At 49.4% G+C, this 24,984-nt stretch overlaps 1 protein-coding gene across 2 annotated transcripts in view; it reads right to left on the reverse strand.

The window, feature by feature from the left end:
• Positions 1–248: 248 nt before the first annotated feature.
• Positions 249–24,984, reverse strand: part of KIAA1549L (KIAA1549 like) — a 274,267-nt gene continuing 249,531 nt past the window's right edge. For both annotated transcript variants that reach the window (XM_070564670.1, XM_070564669.1), the window contains exons 18-21: positions 18,513–18,610; positions 16,047–16,195; positions 14,747–14,898; positions 249–9,923 (exon numbers count right to left, since the gene is read on the reverse strand). In XM_070564670.1, coding sequence (XP_070420771.1) covers positions 9,642–9,923; positions 14,747–14,898; positions 16,047–16,195; positions 18,513–18,610 — 681 coding nt within the window. In that variant the 3' untranslated portion in view covers positions 249–9,641. The remainder of the gene's footprint in view (positions 9,924–14,746; positions 14,899–16,046; positions 16,196–18,512; positions 18,611–24,984) is intronic.

Genomic DNA, 24,984 nt, shown 5'->3' on the forward strand with positions numbered 1-24,984 from the left:
AATGTGAACACACATATCCACTAACACCTTGGAAAGAAAATTGCCAGTAAGACAATGTATTTTATTTCATAGGCAAATTTGTCAAGAAAAAAAAATACAATTTCAACTAAGCTAAACAGACTAAGGCAGCAAAGAAATGGTATCCCTGCAAAGCTCTACCTGGTTCCCCTGTTTAGATGTGCTCCACAGATAGAGCACAATATTCCAGAGGTGGAATAAAAGCCAAAAACCATTCATTAATAATCCAGTGCAGTCTGAGTGGCACTTTATTGATATGAACAATGCAAAATGAGAGTGTTCAGTGGACTGTGGTTTCATTCATAAAGTATATGGTTCCTAAAATTTTCATCTGGATTACACAGTGCAGTCCCCCGATCGGCCATTCCTTTCCTTATGCGTCGGGCTCCTGATTTCATTGGGCGGTGACAGCTCTGAAACTTGGGTTTGTAACGCTTGTTGAATCTTGGTAGTTGGCAGTTTTGTTCTCTATCCCTGTGGGGATACGGTGAGCACCTTATTAACTGGAGGAGGAAAACTGTGTAGCATAATCAGAAGATGCAACTGCAGACTCTGTCCTCTTCTAAACCTAAAAGTTTCCAGAAAGAAGGGGACTTCGGTTTTCACTTGGCTGGCTCTCAAGAGAGAGAAAAGGCACTGAACAAATGGTGAGCGCTTCACATGTTGGGCTTTGTGTGTATCCGTCTTCCCAGACGATGAGCTCTGCGAGGGGCAGGCGCTGTGTCCTGCTCGCTGCTGAGTCTCATGGCCTGGCGCCGTGTCTGGTGCACGGAGGTGCTCAGGGAATGTTTGCTCAGCCAGTGAAGGATTGAACGGATGCTATGTGAAGCTTCATCAGTGATTCCTGTGCAATTCCAGTTAAAGGAAAGATGAATGTTCCGCAGGATAAAACCACATGCACACATGCATGCCCCTGGCAGAGACAGCGCTGCAGCCCTTCTCCAGGCCTCTGTCTGCTCAGTCACGGCATCTGGTTCCTGGTCTCGGTCTTGGGTTCTCTTTTACCTGGACCCATTCTAAGAGTTAGTCCCTGGGGCACAGAAGGCTTGTTTGGGACCTACCATTTTAGAGACAAAACCTTAAATTAAAGAGAAGATCTTTCAGCCCTCCAAGCCACCAAATATTAATCCAAGAAGCAACTCAGTCAATTTGGCAGCCTTTGTTTTCAGTCTTAAGATTACCCAGGCCCTTTCTCTTGGTGCTGCCAAAACTTGACCTAGAAAATGGACTTTTCCAGGAGCACGCAAACAGCCTCCACCTTTGCCTCCACGAATGCTAGCAGAGTAGGATGAAGCATGAGAAATCCAGTCCAACATCTGGCTGACTGGTAGACCCTGTGTCCCAAATCCAGCTGTTTCAAATGTCCCATAGAGAAGACGTCTGGGTGGAGCCTGATTTTGCACTAGTTGTGTTGGCATCGCTGGGCCTGTGGCCTCAAGGAGTATGGTTTACTCCGGCCCTGTGGGCCTCCCAAAGGCCTGCAGCCACCAAAGGCTGGGGGACAGAGTGGGCACCAGGGGCAAAAGCAAGCTGTTCAATATGTTCAGTGAAGACCCATCAGAGTCCAGAGCAAGCTCATGTAGCCCATTTCAGAGACCAGGTAACCTGAGTGCTTTTCCCTTCAGGAGTTTGCCAGAGCTCTTTGGCTTGGAGGAGAGGTTGGTAGTGGAACTGCTATGTCAATAAAACTTTTATTTTGATTCAAATGAATCAGATGGCCTCTCCCTAAATGTGGCTTTGTCCATGTGCAAACACAAACACTGAAACGTTGTTAAAATGAAGTGCCCAACTGCGCAAACCAGATTTCTGTCATAACCATACCTCCAAGAAGTCATAGAGAGACTCAAAGCAATCATGTTCCCCACTAACCATCTGTGTACATTTCATAGGTAATCAACCACTGGCATCACTCTCGCTAGTGTTTCTGTTACCTGGTTCTACAATCCTACCTGGGCACTTTGCTGGCTTCCAGTGGCCAGCAGAGCTCACAGGCTGTACGCATGACATTGACTCAGAGAAGTATAGAGATCGTCCTTTGGAATAAGTTTGCTGTCGTATTTCTGATGGGGACCCATCAGGGAGGCCCGGGTTTGCCGTGTGTCTTTGCCAGCTCCCTGGGTCTGTGTCTGTCTGCCATTCCTGGACTGAAGTAGGCGTCACCACTTCCTTTCACTTGACAGTTTCATTTGTCCTGAAAGCTAAGAGCAGCCAGAGTTCAGGAGAAAAGAAAAAGAAAATGGAGGCGTAGGGAACCCCTCAGTTCCTGGGCCCACTGGTCCTATTCTCTGCAAAGGTCTCCACCCCAGGGTGAGCCCCAGAAAAGCATTTTCTGGTGGCTCCAAGTTTATTCCTCACCACTGCAGCAAGACAGTGGCTTTAGGGGTGTCTTTTGTGCATATTTGAGCCCTCTTTACAGAGGGGCAGAGAGAGGAGTAAGAAGTTGCTCCTTCAGTCTCTTCAGTACCTTCTGAGCACTTGCAGTCAGCTTCAGCAGATTCAGCTCCAGTGAGAAGCCACACTGTATTGCCACCCAAGTCTCAATGGATCCACAAAAGCCCCAGGGTCGTGGCTCTCCGTTATGGAGTAGGGACCTCCCAGAAACAGTCAGAGTTGGGGTTTGTTTGTCGATTTTTGTTCCAGGAGACAGACTTTCTTTCCTACCCTCTAAATCTCCTTGGCCTCAAGGCCATTTCTTACTCAGTATTCTGCTTTCTTAGACCTTTGCTTTTAATACACCCCCTTATGGACTCTCTGAGACTTGACCATTAAGTTTCAGCATCTGCTGCTAACAGACTCTGTTTGTAAGTATTTCCTACAGAGTCCAGTTGGTCTAGCCCCATGTGCCAAGCTACATTTTTTGTACCTGGTCAGCCTACGAATTTGTAGCTCCTAGGTTGGATGTCTCTTCTGTCCAATCAGCTTAGACCAGAGGCAGAGCATGGAGCATAGTACATGTTCTCTGGTTAGGGCTGAACACAAGGCAAGCATCATAATTGCTGGACTAGCCCAGAATGGGAGAGGTAGGTGGTCTTGGGAGTTTGTGTCCTATATCAATGTCATCCCTGGGAGCCACTGACCTGGATGGGACTTCTTCATGCTCTGAGAAGGGCATATGAGCAGACATTGGCTTATTCTGCCTTGGGACACCATCTGTCCCAACAATACAGTCATGGATAGGCTTCTCTGGGGCCTATGGATAGCCAAGGGTGAGCTCTTTTTGGCTGATGAGCTCATGCTCCAGGTTGGGACAGCTTCTGAGACCACAAGGGGTCTGCCAGCCCCGCAAGTGTTCTTTAACAACCCGCTGTGGGTACTGCTGTGCAGCGGGGCTGTGAAGGGGATACCATCTCACCATCTGGAAGAGGCAGAATGAGAAGCAGGCAGTTTTTGGGGTATGAAAGCCTTTGTCATTTTATTCTACAATAAAAAATTCCAACAGCATATGAACACTCTGTTCTTGGCAGAGGCCAAGGATGTACAAAGTTAATTGGAAAGTGAAGCACTAAATGACAAAAGCTACAGTCAAAGCTCCTGCTCAGTACTTGTCTTTGCCCAGAGTGTCTAACGTGCTCAGTGGGAGTCACCAGTCTGGGTTTTCCAGCTAGAGTGAAGCACGTGCACAAGTGCTTCCATAGCCTCCAAACCACTGACAACAGCAAACACAGCTCCAGATGAGGCTGGCTTTTTGGGCAGTTCCAAACTTAAGAATGCCTTTATTTTTTTATTTTATAGAACAAATTAGTTCAGTGGATGGGAGAAGCTAAAATATTTTGCTAGATAAAACTGAATTATGAAGCTAAGACTTTAGTAAGAATACCTTCAAATATACTTTTCAAAGCATTATTAGAGACGTGATGCCACATGCTCCTCACAACCACAGGGAGGCAGGCAGGACAGACTCACAGGAGAGGGACTGGGGACTGGTTTAAAGTGAGTTGCTCAAGGCCTTGACTAGTTATGCCTTTTTCAAAATTTCCAGACCAAGCCAGCCCCATGGCCTAGTGGTTAAATTCGGCGTCCTTTGCTTCAGTGGCCTGGGTTTTGTTCCCGGGAGGGGACTTACACCACTCGTTTGCCAGTGGCTATGCTGTGGCCACGGTTCACATACAAACAGAGGAAGATTGGCAGTGGATGTTAGCTCAGGGCAACTCTTCCTCAGCAAAAAAATAAAAGAAAAATTTCCAGACCAATGAAACTCCCCTGATTTTCTTTGGTACAAACTTCTCTCCTCAGTTTGTGTGTGGGTTGGGGGTGAGTTTAGACATAAGGTAGAGATGGGGGGAAATAAGGCCACAGTTAATTTATGTAAAATACATTGATGGCCTCCCTCTATAATTTAAACAAGTCTGGTCAAGGTCAGAGAATGAAAATAATCAGTTTCTAGATTTCATTACATAATGGCTTTCACTAAAGTGTGGGTTTGACCTATGAGGACAAATTCTGCCTCATTACAGATTTCCCTATATTTGAAACCTGCCTAATCCAAGCAACCTAATATCTTCTAAAAGAACTTGTTTCTGGCACTTTTAATTCTATTTCCTAAATAGCCCTTTTCAGAAACACCCTACATTTTAGCATTTATCACAGGCTGGGATTCTGTAACAGTTCACTTTAAGAAATCAAGAGACCTTTTAATTCTCAGGACACTAACATTATACTTGGAAGAGTAGGGCCACAATAAATCAATTTCACTTGAAACCAGTTTTGTTTCCAAAGACTGTTAGAGGCTCAGCAGCTTTCTCACCCATGCAGGTGCATGGCACTGAGCTACACCCAGAGTACCTAGCTGAGATGACGCATTTCAATTTACAAGTGTTTATTGTTTGCTGAGCAAGACGTTGTGCTAACTGGGCCTTGGTCATAAATCACTTCCTAGACCCAGCAGCGGCATCAATGGTACTGGTGTTGGAGTGGGAAAAGGTTGGGGCAGGTCTGGCCTGCCCTCCAGAGTTCCAAGCACACAGGACCTTATCTGGTGCAAGTCAGAGGTGTCCTCCCCTCTCTGTGGCAGGGTCCATAGGGATTGCTCCCCTGCTGGCTGCTTCCTAGGAGTGCTGGTTAATTCCAGTCCATAGCAGGTTCCTTTTGAAGGTCCTGCCTGCTCATGCTCCCCGCTCTGGGTACTAGCCCCTCACAAAAGCCCTCACTGAAAGGGTGAGTTCCGAGGGTCATGCTTGTACTACATGACCTTGCCTCCCTGGTTACAGCTGTTTGGACAGCCACCTGGTGGCTCATCCACAGGTAGACAAACCAGACCAGTCAGATTCTCAAGAATTTGCCGTAACGGGCACAGAGATGGTGGTCAGTGAGGGATGGGTACCAAAGAGGAATGGTTGTGGGGAGTGGGTACTGAGGTGGGTTCTCAGCTACATATACACTAATGAGAAAACAGAGAAAGCTTAGGAGGCCAAGGGAAGGAAAGAACTTAGAAGAAATGCAGAGAGAAACAGAGATAAGAGTTCATGTGGGGCGAGAATGTGAGAAAGAGCAAGAGCGAGGACAGCTGTCTCCATCCCGTTCCCCACGGGAGCTGTTTTGTTTCTACGAAATGGCCTCTGTCTCTCAGTCAACCCCTACACCAGAGCCAGTGGGAACGGCTTCAAGTCCACGCAGAGTCAGACCACCTGCAAGGCTGGCTAAAGGGCAGGATTTAATGTCTAACACTTGGTCCCGAGCCAGTCACTGCTCCCAGCTAAACCACTATCCTTCCCCAAGAATGTTTGGCTGTCTTTTGTGAAAAAGTCCAAACTATTTTCTGGTGTGTGATAGAAGGAATAGATTAAGTTTAAATTCCGTTCTCAAACTTTTAAAATAGTATCTGTTATTTTATTCATTGAACTTTGAGTGCCTTGTGTTATATAGAAAAAAAGCAGCTTATTTATCTGTAATCAATATTGGAATCTTTTAATCCCTGTCTCTAATTTCTGCCTGTTAGAGAAGCATTTCTGATAGTCAGATATGTAAATTCCTCTCCTCCTCCATCTGTACTTTCTCTCAGAGTTTTTTTTTTTAGTCACAAATCTAACAACTTGCTATCCATTCTTCCCTTAAGATTGCTCAGAAATTACATGCCCTTCTGCTGAATTCTTAAATTAACAAACGCACAGTATCATTTATCCCAGGACCACAGAATTGATTCTTACATAATCCAGCCTGTTTTAGTCAGCTCAGGCCGCCATAACAAAGAGCCATAGACTGGGTGGCTTATAAACAACAGAAATTTATTTCTCACAGTTCTGGAGGCTGGCAGTCCGAGATCAGGTGCCAGCGTGGTTGGGTTCTGGTGAGGCTCTCTTGTGGGTTGCAGACTGCTGACTTATTATTTTATCCTCACACGGCAGAAAAGAAGGCAAGAGAGCTCTCTGGGGTCCCTTTTATAAAGGCACTAACCCCAACCATGAAGGCTCCCCTCATGACCTAAGCACCTCTCAAGTTCCCACCTCCTAATATCATCACCTTGGGGGTTAGGATTTCAACACATGCATTGGAGGGGGAGGCAAACATTCAGTCCACAGTACACCCTGAAAGAGGCAACTTCCTGCTCCACAGGCAACAACTGCTGTCTCAGATCACAGGTACCAGGACACACAAAAGACTGTTAATTTCCTGCATCAACAGATTGCACCTCCACGCCCCAATGCAGAGAGCATGGAATCTGCTGCCTCACAACGACAGGCTGTCCTGGCCTCCCTCCCTGCCTGGATCCTGCAGCTTGAACAGCAGTGGAGAACACCATCCCCTTGATGGTAATCTCTAGAAAAAGCCAAACTGCATTTCTTTTCCTGAATGCAGAAAACTTACATCAAAACTAGTTCTGAAAAATGTTTATTATGCCACAAATGCATTGTCCTCTATATACTTTATCTGAAGTTCTTTATATATTCAATCATCTTTTTTCTTCACAAGAACATAGAGAACCCCTCATATGACCTTTGTCTACTTTTTAAACTTCCAGTACGGTTCAAGAAATGTGTGACGGACAAGCATGCAGGCAGCATGGTGACACCTGCTGGAGCATGATCCTTGGGCAGGTCACTCCACTTCTCTGAACTTTCACTCCATTCTCCAAGGTTGCCAAGGTCCTTTGTGGCTTCTTCAGCTGTCTGGAGGGTCGTGAGGATGCAGAACCTCTGGGATTTCATGGAACTCTACTTTCCCTTCCATGAGGCTCCTTGGACCCTCTGCCTTTTCTCAGAGTCAGCTGTCCGGGTATCTGCCACCTCCATAAGGTCAGGAGGCTCTTTCAGAGAAAAGACCACATCTTATTCACAGAAAAATCAAACCATGGTGGCTATCTCCCCATTGGTGGGAAAACATGAACAGATTGATTTCTTTTCAGCTTAAGGTTCTCTTCCCAGATACTCTCCTTAAACCTGTGGTGTCTGGTTTAAAGGAGTATCTGATTTGTTTCTCCATCTTCTTAGCAAGCTGGAGCTGTACCACTGCCTCCTGTAGGCTCATTCTCTCTAAGTCACTGAAACATCCAAGCTCAGACATTGTCTTTGAAGCACATATATTTTAATTACACTAAGGTCTTGAAACTTCATTTTCACGTAAAGTATTTCCAGGCGTTTACCAAGCAGACAAACTACTGGGTTGAGATCATTGCACTGATGAAGATTAATAGTACTGATAAGGCGGGACAATGTAGCTGACTTTATCGGACTCATATCATTTGCATGGAAAGGCTGAGTTTCTTTGGCTCTTTGTTCATTCAAGTGCATACCTATTTGGATAGACTTAGGCATTGTGTTAATCTGTCAATAAAATCTTGCACTGTCCACAGTGTTTTGCAAGCTGATTTAGGTTTTGGACTATGACAACTGGCCATTGGTAGAAATATACCATATATACACATGGAAATTACAAAAATACTTTTTATTTATAGCTGATTTTTTTCTTAAGTAACAAAAAACTAACACTATGAAAGATCAACCAGCATACCAAAAGGATACTACCTAATATCATCCAAACAAGAGACCAGTTTGGGGATTCCATGACACATCATCTCTGGAACATTCCTGAAAGGGCTGTTTGCCACTGGGAAATAAAAACAGCTTCTTGGAAAAGTCTGTGCTTTGACAGTTTGCATCTCCCATTCTAATCACTTCCATTCCTACTCTTCCCTCAGGCTTTAAATTTCTACCTTCTTCTCTCAGTAAAGACCAAAGAAACTCAGGAGGAGAATGGAAAGATGGGCTCAGAGGAAATGGAGGCAGCTGAAGCCAGACAGATCATGGGTGAAGGCAGCACAGGACCTTGCTCTCCAACAGACACCATTCAAGCCCCCGACACTGCGCACAGCTCCCAAAGCTGGGGAGGAACCAGAGTGTCCCCTCCCCTGGGGCTACCGGAAGGCAGCAGCTGTTTTGCTTTTGCATTGACAGTTCGCGGCTGGGGACTCAGGGTTTTGAGGCCATGTCCACCCCCACGCCATGCCCACCATGGTGATGGGCAACACCACGGTCACAAGGTCAGCAGCTGTGTCATTTCAGCAAACGTCCTCTGTGTCCATTAACTACGGGGAGTGGGGAGGGAGGGGACCGGCAAACTCCATACACATTTTAAAATGTTATTTACATTTAAACATAAATCAATAGATTTTCTACATCCAGAAGCTTCTATAAACAGAGGCCTCAGCCTGGGGAGGCTGTGGATCCACCATGCCTGCTTCCAACAGGCATCAATTACCATCTCCTTTTGTATCACTCAGCAGCACAAGCTGGACATCATTGTTGAAGAGACAGATTTTCTTGTAAACGTCGATGCATCTATTATCCCCCCAAAGAGAGAAGCTTCGTTTTCAGGCCACCTCCATTGCAGGGCAAAGAAAAACCTCCACAAATACCTGTTTGTCTTTTGTAGGGTCCTAAAAGCACTGCGCGCCGATCCTCTTTCAGTTGGAGGGTACTCTACAGCGCCTTCCAAACCTGCCAACACGAGCCCACCATTCCCTCTCATCTTGTCTCTTTCCGGGCCTTTGTTTAATTAATGAAAGAAAAAAGAGTTAGGACTATTTATAAGTGCGGGCACTGCCAGTATTGACTTTCATCCAATTCATTTGACTTTGAATATGAACTTTTAAAAGAAAAGGACTCAAGTTTCTTGGCTGGAGTTGGTGCCCCCCTTGCAGACTGGAGGTGATTTTAACAGTTGCAGTCAGAGCTGGAGAAGGGCGAGTCCAGGCTGCAGCTCCATCGCACGCCTGCACTGCCCTCAACACACAAACAGTTAACGTGCAGAGGTCACCACAGACAGAACTCTGTGCTCCCCATCCTGGTGTTTTATTAAAATGTGGCAGTGGACAGGAGTCTTCAGATGAGACAGCCTCTCGTGACTAAGGCTCCATAGGGAAACACGCCCACAGTTCAAACATTTAACACAACAGAATATCAAACGGATGGTCCCATGCAGGGACTTCTTGACCTGCAATCAGTTGAACAAGCCAAGAGGCATGTCATTCAAGATCTTTCCTGTTTCCCAGAAGCCCTACTGTTCACCTTTTCAGAAACTGAGGGTGAGACAGACTCATACATTGTCTGTGTCTCAAGTCCTGACACATTAGGCTTGAGAAACCCGCAGATGGCTTCCTCAGAGTGTGGAAGTCCCTCAGGGCGAAGGCGTCAGACCTGGAACTCAAACATGTCTGTCTGTTTCTTGGCCAGCTTGGCCACTTCTTCCCGGATGGCCTTCACGAGGGCCGCCGTGGAGATGTTGGTGAGTGGCGTCTCGGACGGGTCATTCTCTGCCAGGCTCTGCTGTGAGGCGGCCGCTGAGGGCGTTGGGGCCTGCTCCAGGCTGGGGTGCAGGCCGGTCGGCTGGCTGTACTGGCGGGGCAGCCTGGAGGGCGAGTTCTGCTGATACCGTGAGCGGGGGTAGGCCTCAATGTACCCTGGGAGGGGGACCTGCAGGGGAGGTCGGAGGAGAAGAGAACGGGGTTAGGAAGAGGCTCAAGCCACCGGACACACTTGATACTGGAAGCAGGAAGGGACTGAGGACAAGGAAAGAGATTCAGAAGAAAATGGAGGCCACGTACCATGCAGTGCAGATACAGTCCCTGGATATGCTAGTTGGGTGATTAAATGGGGTTTCAAACCTTGCTGCCAACAGTTGGAACATCCCTGAGTCCACATCTGAACCCACCCGGCCAGCTTTCGAACGTAAGCACAGCTTAGCGAACAGTGTTGTTCTCTGTTGCCCTCAGGGGACTCAGGGGTTGACTGTTGACATGATCGCTGACCCTGAATGAGCCCTGGGCTGACGGCTTCCCACATGTGATCATATTTCACTCTCCAAGCAACAGCCTAGGAGCTATGTATTATTATTCTTATCTCACAGAAGAGGGAACTGAAGCAAAGAGTGCCACAGTCTCAGGTGACACAGGTAACAAGCCACTGAGACACACTTCAAGCAGCTGTCTCCAAGGGCTGGGAGTCAGCCGCTGCACTAGAACATTTTCCATCTGGAATACAATCTTGGTTTCTCGAAAAATTCTTCTCTTTTCTTTAAAAGTGTAAGATGCACAGTTCTATGCTTAAATACACGGACACTTCTAGCACTAAAGACAGGTCACTGGTTTGGGATTCGGGGTCGACTTTCCCAGAGAAACAGCACCACATGTGGGGATGCTGTCCCGGGTCGTCCACAAAGGCCTCTCTCTCCAAGAATGCGGGCAGGCGCGCTGCGGGATGAGTGCCCTGGAGCACACAGGATAGGCACAGGGTGCTGCAGCGAACGGGGCAGGCGGGTGGCGGGGAGGGCGGTTGGGTGGCTTTGGGGGACAAGCAGCTTCACTGGGTCTGGAAGGCTGTGGCCAGGGAGACCAGGTGGGAGGGTGTTCCAGGCGGGCGGAGGGAGGGAAGCAAACGCAAGGTCATGGGGTGCCTAGAGGATGGTGCACCCTGGGAGGCTGGGTGAGTTGGCTCCTACTAGAGAGGGTATGTGGGGTGTGGGAGGAGCTCAGGAAAGACAGACAGGCAGGGCCAGATCAGAAAGCTGTTGAATGCCAGGCTTCAGAGTTAGGTTTTCCATGGCACACTTCTGAGGACTGGAGCATGATCCCATTCCCTACGAGGTGCTCCCCTGGGCCTGGTAAGGATGCAGTGGGATGGGCCTGGGTGATGATGCAGAATCTTTGTATGGGCGAATGTGTAGGAAGCAAGCAGCCCAAACCTCTCCCCGCCAGATGTTCCAACAACCCCTCTGGAGGGGACAGGTTTCTGAGACACAGCCCCGAGGGGCGCCAGGCAGAGAGAGGGAGGTCTGTATTCTAGAAAGGAGGCTCTGGAGGTGAGCCCTCAGGAGGGCGCGAGGAGATGGCTTCTGAGGATGCTGCAAGAGGCCAGGTGAGAGCTGGCGAGGACCCGTGAGAGGGAGGAAGGAATGAGATGGACATCCCAAGTCTGGGCTTTATTTCCCCACAAGACCTGGTGAAGAAAGACCAACTGGCAGACAGGTGCTCATGGTGGGTCCCTGCCCACGAGGGCTGGCATATTTCACCTCATCGTAGAGGAAAACCACAGCTGGACTGTCCGAGTCCTTGGGCCTCAAGCGCTGGGAATACCCAGGTGACTGGGGTACCAGAGAGCCAAGGCCGGGACATAGGACTTGCAGGTCAGGTCTCAGCTCAAACTTCCCTTCTGCCGAGAGACCCTCCCCAGCCCTGTCTCAGCAGGGCTCCCTGTGAGGGCCTCTGTGCATCTTCCCCAGCGTAACAGTCACCACTCGGAGGTCATTGCCTGTCTCAGGCCGTCGAGTTCCTGATGGCAGAACTGGGTGTCACTCGCCTAGTGCCGTGCACCAGTGCCCAGAACTGCACACGGCACACAGTAGGGAGCCTCTCAGAGCCCAGGGCTCTGAGGAGCACAGTCTGAAATCGTCGAAGGCTGACGAGCCAGTGCCATCTGTTTGTGAGGGAAGCTGCCACGTCTGCTTTCCCAGCATTTCAAGCTCAGCTGGAGCTGAGAGTCCGTGTCCAGCTCGGAGACCCCCCAGCTCTGCGGCCTCCAGCATCTTGGTGCTGGTGCTGGGACAGGCCAGGGACACACGGCTCCCCTGGAGAGGCTGCAGGGCAATATGCAGAGAAGACGAGAAGCTCCCCCTCCCTACGGGGGACGCAGGCTGGAGCCATCACGTCTTGCCAGCTAAAATCCAGGGCTGGTAAACAGCACTCCCTCCCCAGCCAGTGCCCATGGCAGGCATCACCTACGGACCACAGCACACTTTCCTGCTGGGCCTGGAAGCCCCTCCAACCGGCTCCATCCAGCACCACGGATGTCTCCTCTCTGTCAACCCAGTCCCAGGTGATTTATCCAAGCCAGCTGCTTACATCTGAATACCCGGGATCAGGAAGGTCAGACACCCAAATGAGCTGGGGCTCCTCCTCCTCACACGGGTGCAGAGGGTGTGCAATATCTCTGCCCGATGGAGGCTGCAGCAATCACCTTCCTCTTCAAAACAACCGATCGGAAACTAGCTTGCCCTCACACTGAGAGGACAAGCCCAGAATGACAGAGGCATCCTGTCGGGAAGGTGAGCTGTTGATTTGCTGGGTTCCTTCTCCTTCATATTTAAGGCAATACGAACCCAACGGCATCTGGATGTTGCCATAAGCCTGGCTAAGCTCTCGTCTGTAAGTGTCTTGAGGACAAGAGCCAGGGTTTTGAGAAATACCTCTGCTGACTCCTCAGAATACCCAGGGGGCTCTGCACCCAGAGGGTGAGCCCACACAGCTGCAGGTTTCCTGCCTCATTAGCACAAGTTAACTATCATCCACTTCCTGAAAAGTACACGTTGTGTTTAGACTTGAGTGGAATTAAGGAGTCAAATGAGCCCTGCCCTGATCAGCTCACACCAACGATTTCAGCCGTCTAGACGGCTGAGCACAGCAAAGGGCGCACAGCAGCCGTGGACAGCCCCCAGGCACCAAGAGGCCACACGAAGACGGCAGACCAATGGCAGGGCCCGCTGCTGGGCTCCGGGGCTGACCTGTTCCAGCTCGGCAAACAACTCTGAGGATGTCAGACCACCTCGTGTGCAGATGACAGCACATCAGGAAAAGCATATTTAGCGTGAGTATATCTCTGGAAGTGGGGACACTAACAGCAATATAAAGTGCCTGCTGGGAGCAAGCTCAGGGAAAGAAAAACCACACTGAGCCTTGTAATAACTCCAAACGCTATAGTAGTTTGGAGACGTTTGAGGTAGGTGCAATACTCCTACACAATGTCAGGACCCATCTCACAAGTGTCACGTTAGCATAGCGAGCCATAACGATGATACTGAATTAGGTGTTAAGGACAAATTAAATTATGTTCCTCTTTTAAAGAAGGAGAGGAGAAGGATATAACTGACTCCAGAATTTTACTTATTTTTTTTGCTGAGGAAGATTTGCCCTGAGCTAACATCTGTGCCAATCTTCCTCTATTTTGTATGTGGAATGCCACCACAGCATGGCTGCCGACAAGTGGTGTAGGTTCACACCTGGGATCCAAACCTGGGCTGCCGAAGCCAAGCGTGTCAAACTTAACCACCAGGCCATGGGGCTGGCCCCAATTCCACAATTTTTTTAAGGCAAGATGGCATATATTTTCAAATATTTTGGAAATTAAAGGGGTAAGCTGTGATCATCAGCAAAATTAATACATGTAGGATAGTTTTACCCCTGACGGTGTTGCTTAGATGTGACAGCACTGCAATAAGAATAGACACGAAAGCTAAGGTTGAGTTGAACCTGTAGGAATAGAAAGTATGGACCCCAGGGGTTTGGACAGAAAGAAAGATGATCCAGGTCTTGGGTGTCAACATGTTTCCTAAATCTAGGATGTATTCCAAATGCTAAGATCAAACCCTAACACGGCAGACAGTACCAGGCCCCCTGTCTCAGCCTGCCTTTCTTATCCACAATGGACATTCTCACATCGAGAGCAGGGCAGCCCACTCTGGAGCCTCCACTGTGCTATTCTCGTTTGCGTGGTTTTTTCACTTAGCAGCCCTTAACTGGTGACTCAGAGGCAGGTTTGGGTGTGAACATCTGGGTCCACTGAGTTGCTGCCCTCTTTGGTCCAGGCTGAGCCAGGTTCACTGTGCCATATACTCCTACTTGTAATGAAGGAAGAAACCAGGGGCCAACGCAAGGCAGTGGTCGGGTGGAAGTCAGGCAGAAAGCCTCAGGATCCACCTGTGAGGTCATCCAGTTTGGGGGGTGAAGACTTCGTTTTCTGGTATTTCATCTAAAATGTTTACAGAATTTTAAAGCCAAAAACACTCCAAATTTAGTAAAGGCTTTGGAGCCATCCAGACGCAGGTTTGAATTCTGGGCTTAGCGCCTTGCTAAAGCAGTGTGGCTTTAGACAAGCCATGTCACCGGCCGAGGCTTCCTTCTCCTCATCTGAGAAGGGGTGCATCCTGGGAACAACACCCACCCGACAGGATGTTGTGAAGACTGAATAAGATGACATAAATAAAACATTCAACATGGTGTCTGGTACATAGAAACACTCAAAAGATGGTAGTAGTTATTATAAAAATGTATTTGATTAAGGTCAGCCTGCTAGGAGGAGGTAGAACCTGGACTAGAAGAGAGGTCTCAGGCTCCTCTGTCAAAGGACACCCAGCCTTGCCACACGGCTCCTGAAGTTGCAGGGGCTGAGATCACAGCACTCTCAGTGCCGGCCTCCCTAAAACTCGTCAAGCAGGTGGAGTGGTGAGGGAGTCAGCAGGGTCTCACCGAATCGGCCCACTGGCTCGGCAGCTCACTCTCCCCTGCGTAGGACATCCAGGCCTGGCTCCTGTAGGACGGAGGAGGAGTCGGGATGAAGTAGCCGGTGAAGCCAGGTCTGTTGGCAGCCGGGATGGCGAACACTGCCGGCACCGTATTACCTGGCATGGAGGTGGATAGGCGAGATTAGGACAGCGCCCTGCCCACGGCCGACATCTGCACAAGGGCTGGGGGGTGAGGGGTGGGAAGCCGGCACTGGGGGAGGGGGAGGGGGAGGCAGCCACGTCCACCTGCAGCCCAGGCCCTGCTCACCTGCCCAGTCAGTAACAAGGCAACATGTGCTGCGACTCAGACCTAGCTTTCCAGAGAAGTGATAACTCAACTCCCCTCACTCAGCCCTCTCGAAGTCTCTCGTCCCCATTCCAACACCCCTGGCCTCTGGCAAGAGGAAAGGAGACCCTGTGTTCAGGTGTTTCCCTCCCAGGAGGATGAGTATTTTCAAAAAGCCAAGAAAAGGAGCCAAAAGGAGTGGATCCACTGTGGAACTCCTGTGAGGTGGGACACAGTGAGGGCTTCAATAAGTGTTGACACATGGGTGCTTGCAGTTTGAGCCGAAAAGGTATGGTTTGAATAAACTAAAAAACCAATTAGGGCATGTACACACCTCAATGTTCGCTTCAGTATTGCTTGTAAAATAGCAAAAAATTGCAAACTACCAATACCTCCCTCACCAGGGGAAAGGATAAACTGTGGCTTATAGTAGAATAGAACACCGTGCGGCAGTTTAAAGGCGTGAACTAGATCTCTGCATGGAGCAACCTGCAGAAGTCTTGAAAACGCTGAGTCAAGAAAATAAAGTGCAGAAGGAAACGTATAGCTTGACATCACTTATGTAAATTTAAAGCACAGAAAGCATTAATATATACTGTTGTACATACATACGTGTGTAGCAAAGAGTTAATAGGCACGACTCGAGGACTGTGATTACCTCTGGGGAGAAGGGGAATGCGATGGGGATGGACAGTCGTATCTGTAATGCTTTAAAGGTATTTGTAACTTAAAAAAACCCTGAAGTCTTGCAAAATGTCAACATATACGTCGACTGTAATATATCTTAATATTTTGCCAGATTTCAGATCTTTATAAGAAATAAAGCAGTAGCTTTTCTAGCAGGGCTCTTGAGGTCAAGGGGGACCCGCAAATGCAGCGGCTCTGACTCCCTAGGGTGGAGGTGAGGTAGAGTGTGGATTTGGGGCGCAGGGCTGGGCCCATCCCCGCGGGCTCCCTCTAGCTGTCCCCTCTGGCCCACCTGAGTAATTTAAAGCCGACTGGTCCAGCTGGGCCACGGACACGGGGCCTCGGGACACCTGCGTGAAGGCGGCGCTGTCATGCAGCTGGGCGGGCTCGGCCCCCACGGCCTCGGCCATCCTGGTCTTGCTGCCCACGTCCGAGGTGGACCTGCGCAGGGCACAGGGTTGCATCAGGGACCAGGTCCCCGCACGCGCCACCTGGGGACGCATGGCCTCCAAGCCCCCCGAGGGTGGAGGGGTCCTCAGGCCTGCATTCACCCCAGATAACAAAGGGGCCACGTGCCCAACTTGTAGCAGCTGGCCACCATGGTGGACAAGCTGGAACCACTTTTAGATATTCAAGGTCAGTGCTCCTCTGAGGGTGGCTCTTGCGTCCCTGGGGAGTATAACACTTAATTTCCACATAGAAATAAGCCAAGTAATTATCGCCGGGTGTGAGCCGGGGGTGGTTGACCTGGGAGGTGATGACATCATGATCAGCCAACGAGAAAGCTCTGTCTGGAGCGTGGTCGCTCCCCCTGCTGACACCAGGACTGGTGACCCCGCGAGGGCTGGGGACCATGGTCCCTGCTGCTATTGGCAGAGAGCAAGAGCAGGGCCCCAGCACTTTCTGGGCATTATGAATGAGAGACACAATTTTTCTTTTTTTGGTCTCAAGGTAAGCAGAGAATCCAGCCCATTTAACCATCATGTTTCCACTTAGTGCTCAGAAGGCCACATAAGAAGGGGGCAGCCTGTGCTGGGTGGCACCAGCCTCTCCCCTGTTATAAAGGGTACTGGCCAGTGTCTCTTCCCTTTCACAGAGGGACCTCAGGCCCTCCTAAAATTAAAATGGAGGAAAACTAAAGCAGCCACAGCAGGTGGCAGGCTGCCAGCCCACAGGGCCACCCCTCTGAGCAGAAGAGGGGCTGTCACAGTAAAAGTAGAATAGAGCCACAGCAAGGGGCCCAGATGGGGAGGCAGAGGTCTGTGTTCTAGCCCCTTCCCCTCTCTGAGCCTCAGTTTCCTCATCTGTAAAATGAAATGGGAGGATGACCCCATCTCAAAGGTCTAATGCTCTGGGTTTAGATGGAGGTCAGTGACCTCCTGATACTTGGCAAGGATGACAGATGGTGCAGAAGGACATGGGAGGGGACTGACAGTTGAGAGAAGAAGTGAAATAGATGCTGGCCTTTAGCCAATCTGCGGCAAATGGCTAATGTGACGTTCCTCCCATCCAGACCCATTAGAGCAACTGAGAAGCCCCTGCCCCTCCCCAGGGCGGGTAAACACAGAGGGTGTGAGGATCTGACCATACACAGGGGGTGCTGGATGCTCAGGAGTTGGGGGGGGCGATCTCCCTTCCTTTCTCCGTCCTACCTCCTCCTCCCCCCTTCTCCCTCCCACAGCGCTGGCTTCCTCTGGCTCCCCACATGCTCTTCCAGGCATCTGCTACTCAGCCAGAAAACTCTTCCCAGGGAAACTTCTGGGTTCTGCCCTATACACTCAGCCCCCTTTGAGGAATCCCACAGCCTTTGAGACCGTTTAGGCCACTGCCCTCATTTTACAGATAAGGAAACAGGGACCAGACAGGGGAGCCAGCTTGCCTGGAGTTACACAGCAGGTTTCTGGCAGGTTGGATGGAACCCTGGTCTGCTGCTTCCCATCCACCCTGAGTTGGCCTGAGGTCAAGGGGTGGTGTCTACAGCAGCTTGGCATTCTGACCGCTGGAAATGAGGGCAGGGTCGTTTCTGAGGGCAACTCATCTTTCTTCACCGTTTTCAGAAAGTCTAGACCTGTGGTCTACAGACAGGTTGTGACCCGAATGTCGTGGGGAGGCTGGGGTAGGAGGGCTGGGGCAGCGGGCACAGCTGTTTCTCCCAGCCGGGACACGCCAACTCTCCCAGTGCTCATGGCTTTTGTGTTTCTTGTCTATCTTTATTTAAAATGTGTGCTTTTGGTATCATTGCAGAGCAAAGAGAATGCTGAGCATTTGCTCACACTTGGCATATCTGATTCACGTGCTTTCAGCCTCCCCATCTTGGAAGTCAAGAGTTGGGGTGGGTGCCCAGACACACTACTCCCTGGCCTCTCGGACACCACCCTGTTATAGCAAAGGGACTTCTGGGTGCACCCACACGGCAGGAGGCACCCAGACTTGAGGTACTCATTGTAGTGGCCCGAGCTGGAGTGACTTTTAGATGTTCATGGTCAGGATACAGGGCTCTCAGTAGATGGGGAAGTCCACCTTGGGTCTCTTCAACTGTGAGTTCTACAGGGCTTTCTATTTAAAATGACAAGAAAGTTGGTCAACTCTCTGAGGCCCCCACCTCCTTCATGGTACTCGGGGTGCCCCAGGCACATGGTTGTCTGTCCAGGTGATGCACCCTGTGGGGCGGGGCATGAAGGAAGTCTGTCAGATCAGGGTACACCAGACCAAATCCTTCCAAAATATCCCAAACAAGGCAAAGAAAGGAATGTGTTACCGCCTGAGAGAAGCAACCGCGACAGGGCCAGTCCGGGGAGGTACAGGAGGAGGGGGAGAGCCCACGACCATTTCAGGAAGCTGGGAAAACCTGTAGGCCTGTGAAAGAGACAAGCAAATGGGGGGTGGGGGGGGGGAGATGGGTTAAAACTCAGAGTTGATCAACACACAGGCTCTTCCTAACTAAAAGGAAGCAAACTTCCGAGAGTCAGACTTTCCTTCCCCCTTCAAACTTGGCCCTTCGATCTTCCTAACATGTTCCCAGCTGCGTCTGCTCTCTCATCTCCCATCACTGGCCCCTCTGCTTGGCCACTGCAGCCACAGTCCTTCAACTGTTGTTAGACACACCAAGCTCTCTCCTGCCTCCGGCCTTCGGACAAACTGTTCCTTTCCCTGGGATGCTTTCCCCTGAGATGTCCCCAGGGCTCCCTCCTTTACTTCATCCATCCAGCCCCAGATTCCCTAGAGCCCCATGTTATCTGTCTCCATATCCTGCGCTATTTTTCGTCACGGCAATTGTTACTTTGGTATTTTATTATATCATTGCCTGCTTATTATCTGCCACCTGCTAGACTGCAATGAGGCAGGGGCTTGGTTGTCAGCTACGTCCTCCTCAGGCCTGGAGCAGCGCCTGGTATGTCACAGATGATCGATAAATATGAGAGGAATGAATGAATGAATTATTGGTTGCATTTCATGGAAAGCAGGTCTGGTGGGGGAAAGCAGTGGATCTGGAGTCAGGAGGTATGGGCGGAGGGCCTGCTTTGCTGATGAATAGACTTTCTGTCCCTAAGCAAGTCAGGTGACCTCTCTGGGCCTCAGTGTCCTCTTCTGAAATGGGGCAAGGATGCCTTGCTCAGAGGGGTGCTAAGAAGACCTAGCAATTCAGTATATGTGTAAGTATCTTGCAATCTATTCAAAGATAACGCATTGGAACTGTTACAAAAGTGAAGACTTTAACCAACACATGAGGGGATAAGAGGAAAACGGTCAGAGACAGGACCAGAGAGCCAGGCCAGAGCCTTCTTTAGCTAGAAAAAATCTAGACATGCTCTCTGGGAAGGCAAAGTTTAACTTGTGCTTCTCATTCATCTTTTTCTTTAGGTATCATGGCCTACCGATCTCTCGAGGAACAAGACGACAGGACTTTAAACCCAAAGGCAACAGGATAAAAAGCAGCAGTAGAGGGATTCCATAAATAGGATCCTTTAAACAGAATGAGGTTTCTCCCTCCTGCATCTGGCAGACCACACACTTGTAAGGGCTAACCCACTACATAACTAGATCCTGGATGAAGCATACCTTTTCATGCACTGGGGGAATTGCAAGATGTAAGGGAAATCTCAAAACCCCCCCACAAACCCTACCCCACCACCCCACCCCTGCCCCACACACCTCAGCAAACTAAATAAAACCATGAGCTGAAACCAGAGGTGGAACTAATGAGGAGTAAGCAAAGGGGGTGGGGTTGCCTGGAAGACAAATGCCATATTGGCCATCAATCAAGAGATCAAGCCTGGGATGGGGCAAGGCGAGGCAGGTGAACCCGAGACTCACTCACTGCCAGCCTGGAAGGGGCTGACAGTGGTCCTCCAGGCAGGAGGAGGCTGGTAGCACTCAGGCGGAAGCGACTGTGGGTCCTCTTTGGGGGGGAGTATCTCTAAAGTAGGCTCTCGCGATCAGCACAGACTAAGATGAAGCAACCAGGAGCTCATAATCAAAGACCAGAAAACATGCATGAAAGTCAGAAAAAACAAACAACAGATTTAGACCTTTAGGGACTTGAGAGTTTGAAATTTCCAGATACAAAGCAGAACATAACAACAGAAGAAATGTTTTTTTAAAAAAAATTGACCAGACAGAGATACTATCAGGAATGATCTGGTAGATTTGAAAAAGAACAAACAGGACTTTTAGAAATGAAATGGAATTACTGAAACAGAACACTCAACATAGGGGAATTAAGTAACAGATTTGTCACAGATGAAGAGAGAGTTTATTAAAAACTAGAAAATGGAACTGAAGAAATTACTAAGAAGTAATAACTAAGAATTTTCCAGAATTGATAAAATCAATAAATTAATTGTTTTAGGAAGTACAATATATTCCAAGCAGAATAAGTAAAATAAAGGGAAGCCTAGATACCTTGTACGAAATGATAAAATATCAAAGCCAAAGAGAAGATCTTAACAGCAGCCACAGAGAAAAGGCACTTGCAAAGGGATGGCAATTAGACTGGCAGATGACTTCTCAATAGCACCTGGAAGATCACAGAATGTGAAGTGCTCAGAGAAAATAACTGTCAGCCTACAAGTATACCAGCAATACTAACTTTCCAGAACAAGAATGAAAGAAATCATTTGCCCAGATCTAGAGGTACCGACTACATCAATACGAAAAGCAGCACTACCATTCTGCATTTCCCCTTTGAGCATCAGTAGACTACGGATGCTAAGGGAGTATTCGGGGAGCCAAATCTTAAGCTCCAGTAGACCCTGAGTTCCTTGGGGTTCAGCAACCATGTCTATCTCGTCCTGGTACTCCTACCTTACCAAGAAAAATGCTTTACACCCAGCAGTGCTAACTGACCATTTGCTGAATGAATGCTGAGTGAACCAGGAGCCAGGAGACCCCAGGCTCTCATCTTGATTCAGCCATTCATTCTCTGTGGACATGTCATTCAGTCTCTGCACCTCATTTTTTTGTTTTCTGTTTTCCTTGTGAAATAAGGCATTGGAGTAGCACACTGGCTTCCAAACAAACATTTCTCTAGCCATGAAACAATTTTGACATAACCCAAATACATGACCAGATTAAAGCAGAGCTTCTCTGGTTGAAGTTGGGTGGGAGGGCAGCCCTCCTTTGCTTACCTACATGATGACACCCTGGGAACATCCCTGAACCGTAAGGTTTTGCAGAGAATTTGAAAATCATTGTCCTGGATGTCCTTCCAGCTTTGCATTCCATTATCATCAATAAACCAACAAGTAAGGACATGCCTTTCCCAAAATAGAGAAAGGGTTCATAGCCCTTCTTCTCTCTTCCGGCCTCTCACGGCACTCAGTAGAGGAGACAGACAACCTATTTTATCCCTGGTTCCTGGAAGGCTTATTCTGTGGTGAGCACAGTTTTCTAGCTAAGACAAAGCTTTCTATGCCTGTGTCTGCGCTGTAGCAGTTCACCAAAAGAGTTGATTAAAAGTTCTGAACTCTGGACAAGTATCAAACCAATTCCTTTCTTTGGAAGATTTTTTCAGGTACAAAACAAGACTGCACAGGAGATGAGCTCCTTTTGGGCTATAGCCTCAGGGCCCTGGGGCAGCCACAGGGGCTATAGAAAAAGCAAAAAGGCAGCTTGTGCCCTGTGTTCGAGGGCTGAGGGAACCACCCACAGTGTCTTCCTTCCTCCCCTGTGCAGGTTCCTCATGGTTCAAAGTCCTCCTGGTTTCGCCTTCTGGCTCCTTTCTCTTGTATTTGGAACCTGGGTTTCTGCTGGCTGCTTTGTGACTGGGATCCCACTGGAAGCCATTGCTCAAAACAGTTGCCTGGTTCCAAGTACCCAGTTCCATGATAGTGGCTGCGAGCTGTCCAGCTTCGGGCCCAAGGACACCATCTTTTGGGATCCCTGCCCTCTGGCTAGGAAAGAGTTCAGAGACTAAGAACTGAAGGCAGTCTCTGTAAGCAGGTCTCAGATCTCTGAGGTGGAAAGAGCCAGGGTGTGACTAGAGGAGGACACTCTGGGCTCAGAAGTTTGGTTGTAAAGCAGAAAGAAAGAAGGTGGCCAAAGTTTTTTCAAAGTTCCAGTCCTGGTGTCCCTGGGTAGGGGCGAGGGGGGTGGGTCAGGGCCATCCTCTCTACCAATCCCAGTGGAGAATGGGCCCAAGTGAGACCCACTGTGTGCTGGTCCCTCCTTGTGCATGTGCATCCTTCAAGGAGGAGGAATCTGGTCAAGATCAACTTCAAGGGTAGCACCACAGAGGCAATAGGTCAAAGGGGGCAGCCTGAGGCTGAAGGAGCAGGTCGGGGGTCTCAGGCTTTGCCTTGGGGGAGGAAGGAGAATTGGCAGAACAAAGCCAACCCACGCTCATTGAAGGCCCTGTGCAGGGCCAGCAAGTCAGCCCTAGGTCAGAGTGGGGGCGCCCATGTTTCCATTCCTGCTGACATTCCTGAGAATGCTGCTCCAGTCAGAACACGCGTCCACTCAAGGCCACATGTAGCTATAAATAACTTTGCATCCCAGGGAAAGAAGTAGAATCTTCCAGAAGGATAGCTCTTATTTAGTTGAAAACAGTTCTTATTTAGCTAAAAACAGTTGCTTGGTAATTGAAAACTAATCCCGTGTTGAAAACCCAGTGCTTATCTTGATCTGTCAGGTCACCAAGAGCTACTGTTGACAGAGCAATACTGGAGGCTTCCGGGGCCTCGGGAATCATAGAAGCTTCAAGCTGGAAAGAGAGCAGGAGACACTGAGACCATACCCCTTACCTTAAGAGAGGGGGGTACTGAGCCCAGAGAGATAAACTGACTTGTCCAGAATCACACAGCTAGTTAGGGGCACTGTCTCGCGACTCTGAGCTAAGTGTGGTGTGGCGCAGAGGGCATGGGTTTGAAGTCAGACAAAACTGAATTTGAATCCTGGCTTTGATCCTTACCAGCTGCTTGACCTCAAGCAACTTATCTTCTCTGTGCCTGCTTTCTCAGGTGATGAAAGGAACAGTATCATACCCCCACTCAAAGTCTGTGTGAAAGAATCATTTTGTGTGCCAGTGTAATGGCTGGCATACAACACAGATGCTCCATAAGTGACATTCCCTTCCTTCTCAGACAGGTAATATTTTGATATAGTCCTTGTAGTAACCAAGGCTTTCCCCCAGCACAGTTCCTTAAATCCAGGGCCTTCCCCCACCCCAAGCAGTGGAGGCACCCCACCTTCCTGCCCCAGGAAAGGAAGGCCACAGCCACTGAAGATGGCCCACTGATGGTCTGAGACGAGCCTCTGGGTCCTGCTTCACTCTAGGGGGCCGGGGAGGGGGATAAATATGAGGAAGCTGCTAGAGAGGGCAGAGGGCCAGGGGTGTGTGTGTGTGTCTGCATGAGAGAGAGACAAAGGGAGAGGGAGACAGAGAGGAGAGACAGAGACAGACAGAGACAGACAGACAGACAGAGACAGGGAGAGAATGAGCACGTCAAGCCTGGGAAGGGGGAGGGGTCTGAAGAGGGCTTGTATGCCGGAGGACAAGGACACAGCTGTGCTCTACCTGGACTAACACGTGGAGACCAGATGGAAACAAGGGCTGCTTGGGGATGCCAGCCAGAGTCTTTAGATGAGGACAAACTGGGACCAGCACTGAAGCTTGTCTCCAGCCCCTCCCCATGCTTTTCACCAGGCATGTAGCCCCCACCCCCAAAAGAAGCTTAACCCAGGGATAGGGAGGGACACCCTGAACTGACCAAGACTGAACTTTTGGTTCGTGGAGAAGATTATGTGTCTTGCACACCTGAGCTTGGGATAAGTATTCTCTAGACTTCCTCTCCTCCTTCCCTCGCTCCCTTCCCATGCAGCCTTCTTGTATAAACTAGTTTTTACTCATTTGAATGATTTGTCTAAGCTCAGAGGGGTATGCATTTGCCAGATGTTGGGTACTCAGTTGGTTTTCAAAGGCGATTTCTCAGGCAGTCCAGAGGTGAAGATCCCCACGCCCAGGCTGGCCCAGGTATGAAAGAGTGACCTACCTTCAAGGACTCCTGAGAGCTGGCTCATCCTCACCCACAGTGCCTGGGGCAGACATTCTGGTGTTCCAGCTTCGCCAAACTGCCGATGACTTTTGTGCAACCAGAGGCAGAGGGAGCCCAATAATAATTGAATTTCCCACCCACCTGGCCAGATGGGAGCTCAGAGCAGATTCTAATGTATTTGGAGAAACACAAGAAATGTAACATTTCTTGAACCTAAGCATTGCGGTGGATGCAAACTCATACCCACTATGTCTGCATATCTCATCATTAACAAAGGTTTAGGGAGGGGACTTTTTGTTTTGTTTTGTTTTTGAGAGGAGAGGAGGAAAAGAGGTGGTAAAATTCTTAATTTCGTCCTAATAGTCTCCCTTACAAAGGGCAGTGAGAGGAATGGACGAAATCCCTGCAGACTAGGCAAGCTTCCTTATGAGGCCACACCTGAGGTTGGGAGATTGGCGCTCACATCAGAGCCTGGGGGACATGCCCACGGCTCAGCTGGCCGGGGCAGGAAAGCGCGTGGCTTGGAAGCTGACAGCTCTCGGGTCCAACCTCAGTCCCGCCCTGCCCAGCTGTGTAACCTTGGGCAAGCTTCTTTCCTTCTCCAGGCCTCGGTTTCCTCACTGAGTACAAGGAGATAGTAACACTGACCCCACAGCATGGTTGGTGGATTAGAAGAAAGAATGTCCACGTAGCACTGAGCTTGGCGTCTGGGACACAGTGGGAGCTCGATAGATGGCA

Source organism: Equus przewalskii, chromosome 11 (genome assembly GCF_037783145.1).
Source record: "Equus przewalskii isolate Varuska chromosome 11, EquPr2, whole genome shotgun sequence".
Taxonomy (NCBI): Eukaryota; Metazoa; Chordata; class Mammalia; order Perissodactyla; family Equidae; genus Equus; species Equus przewalskii.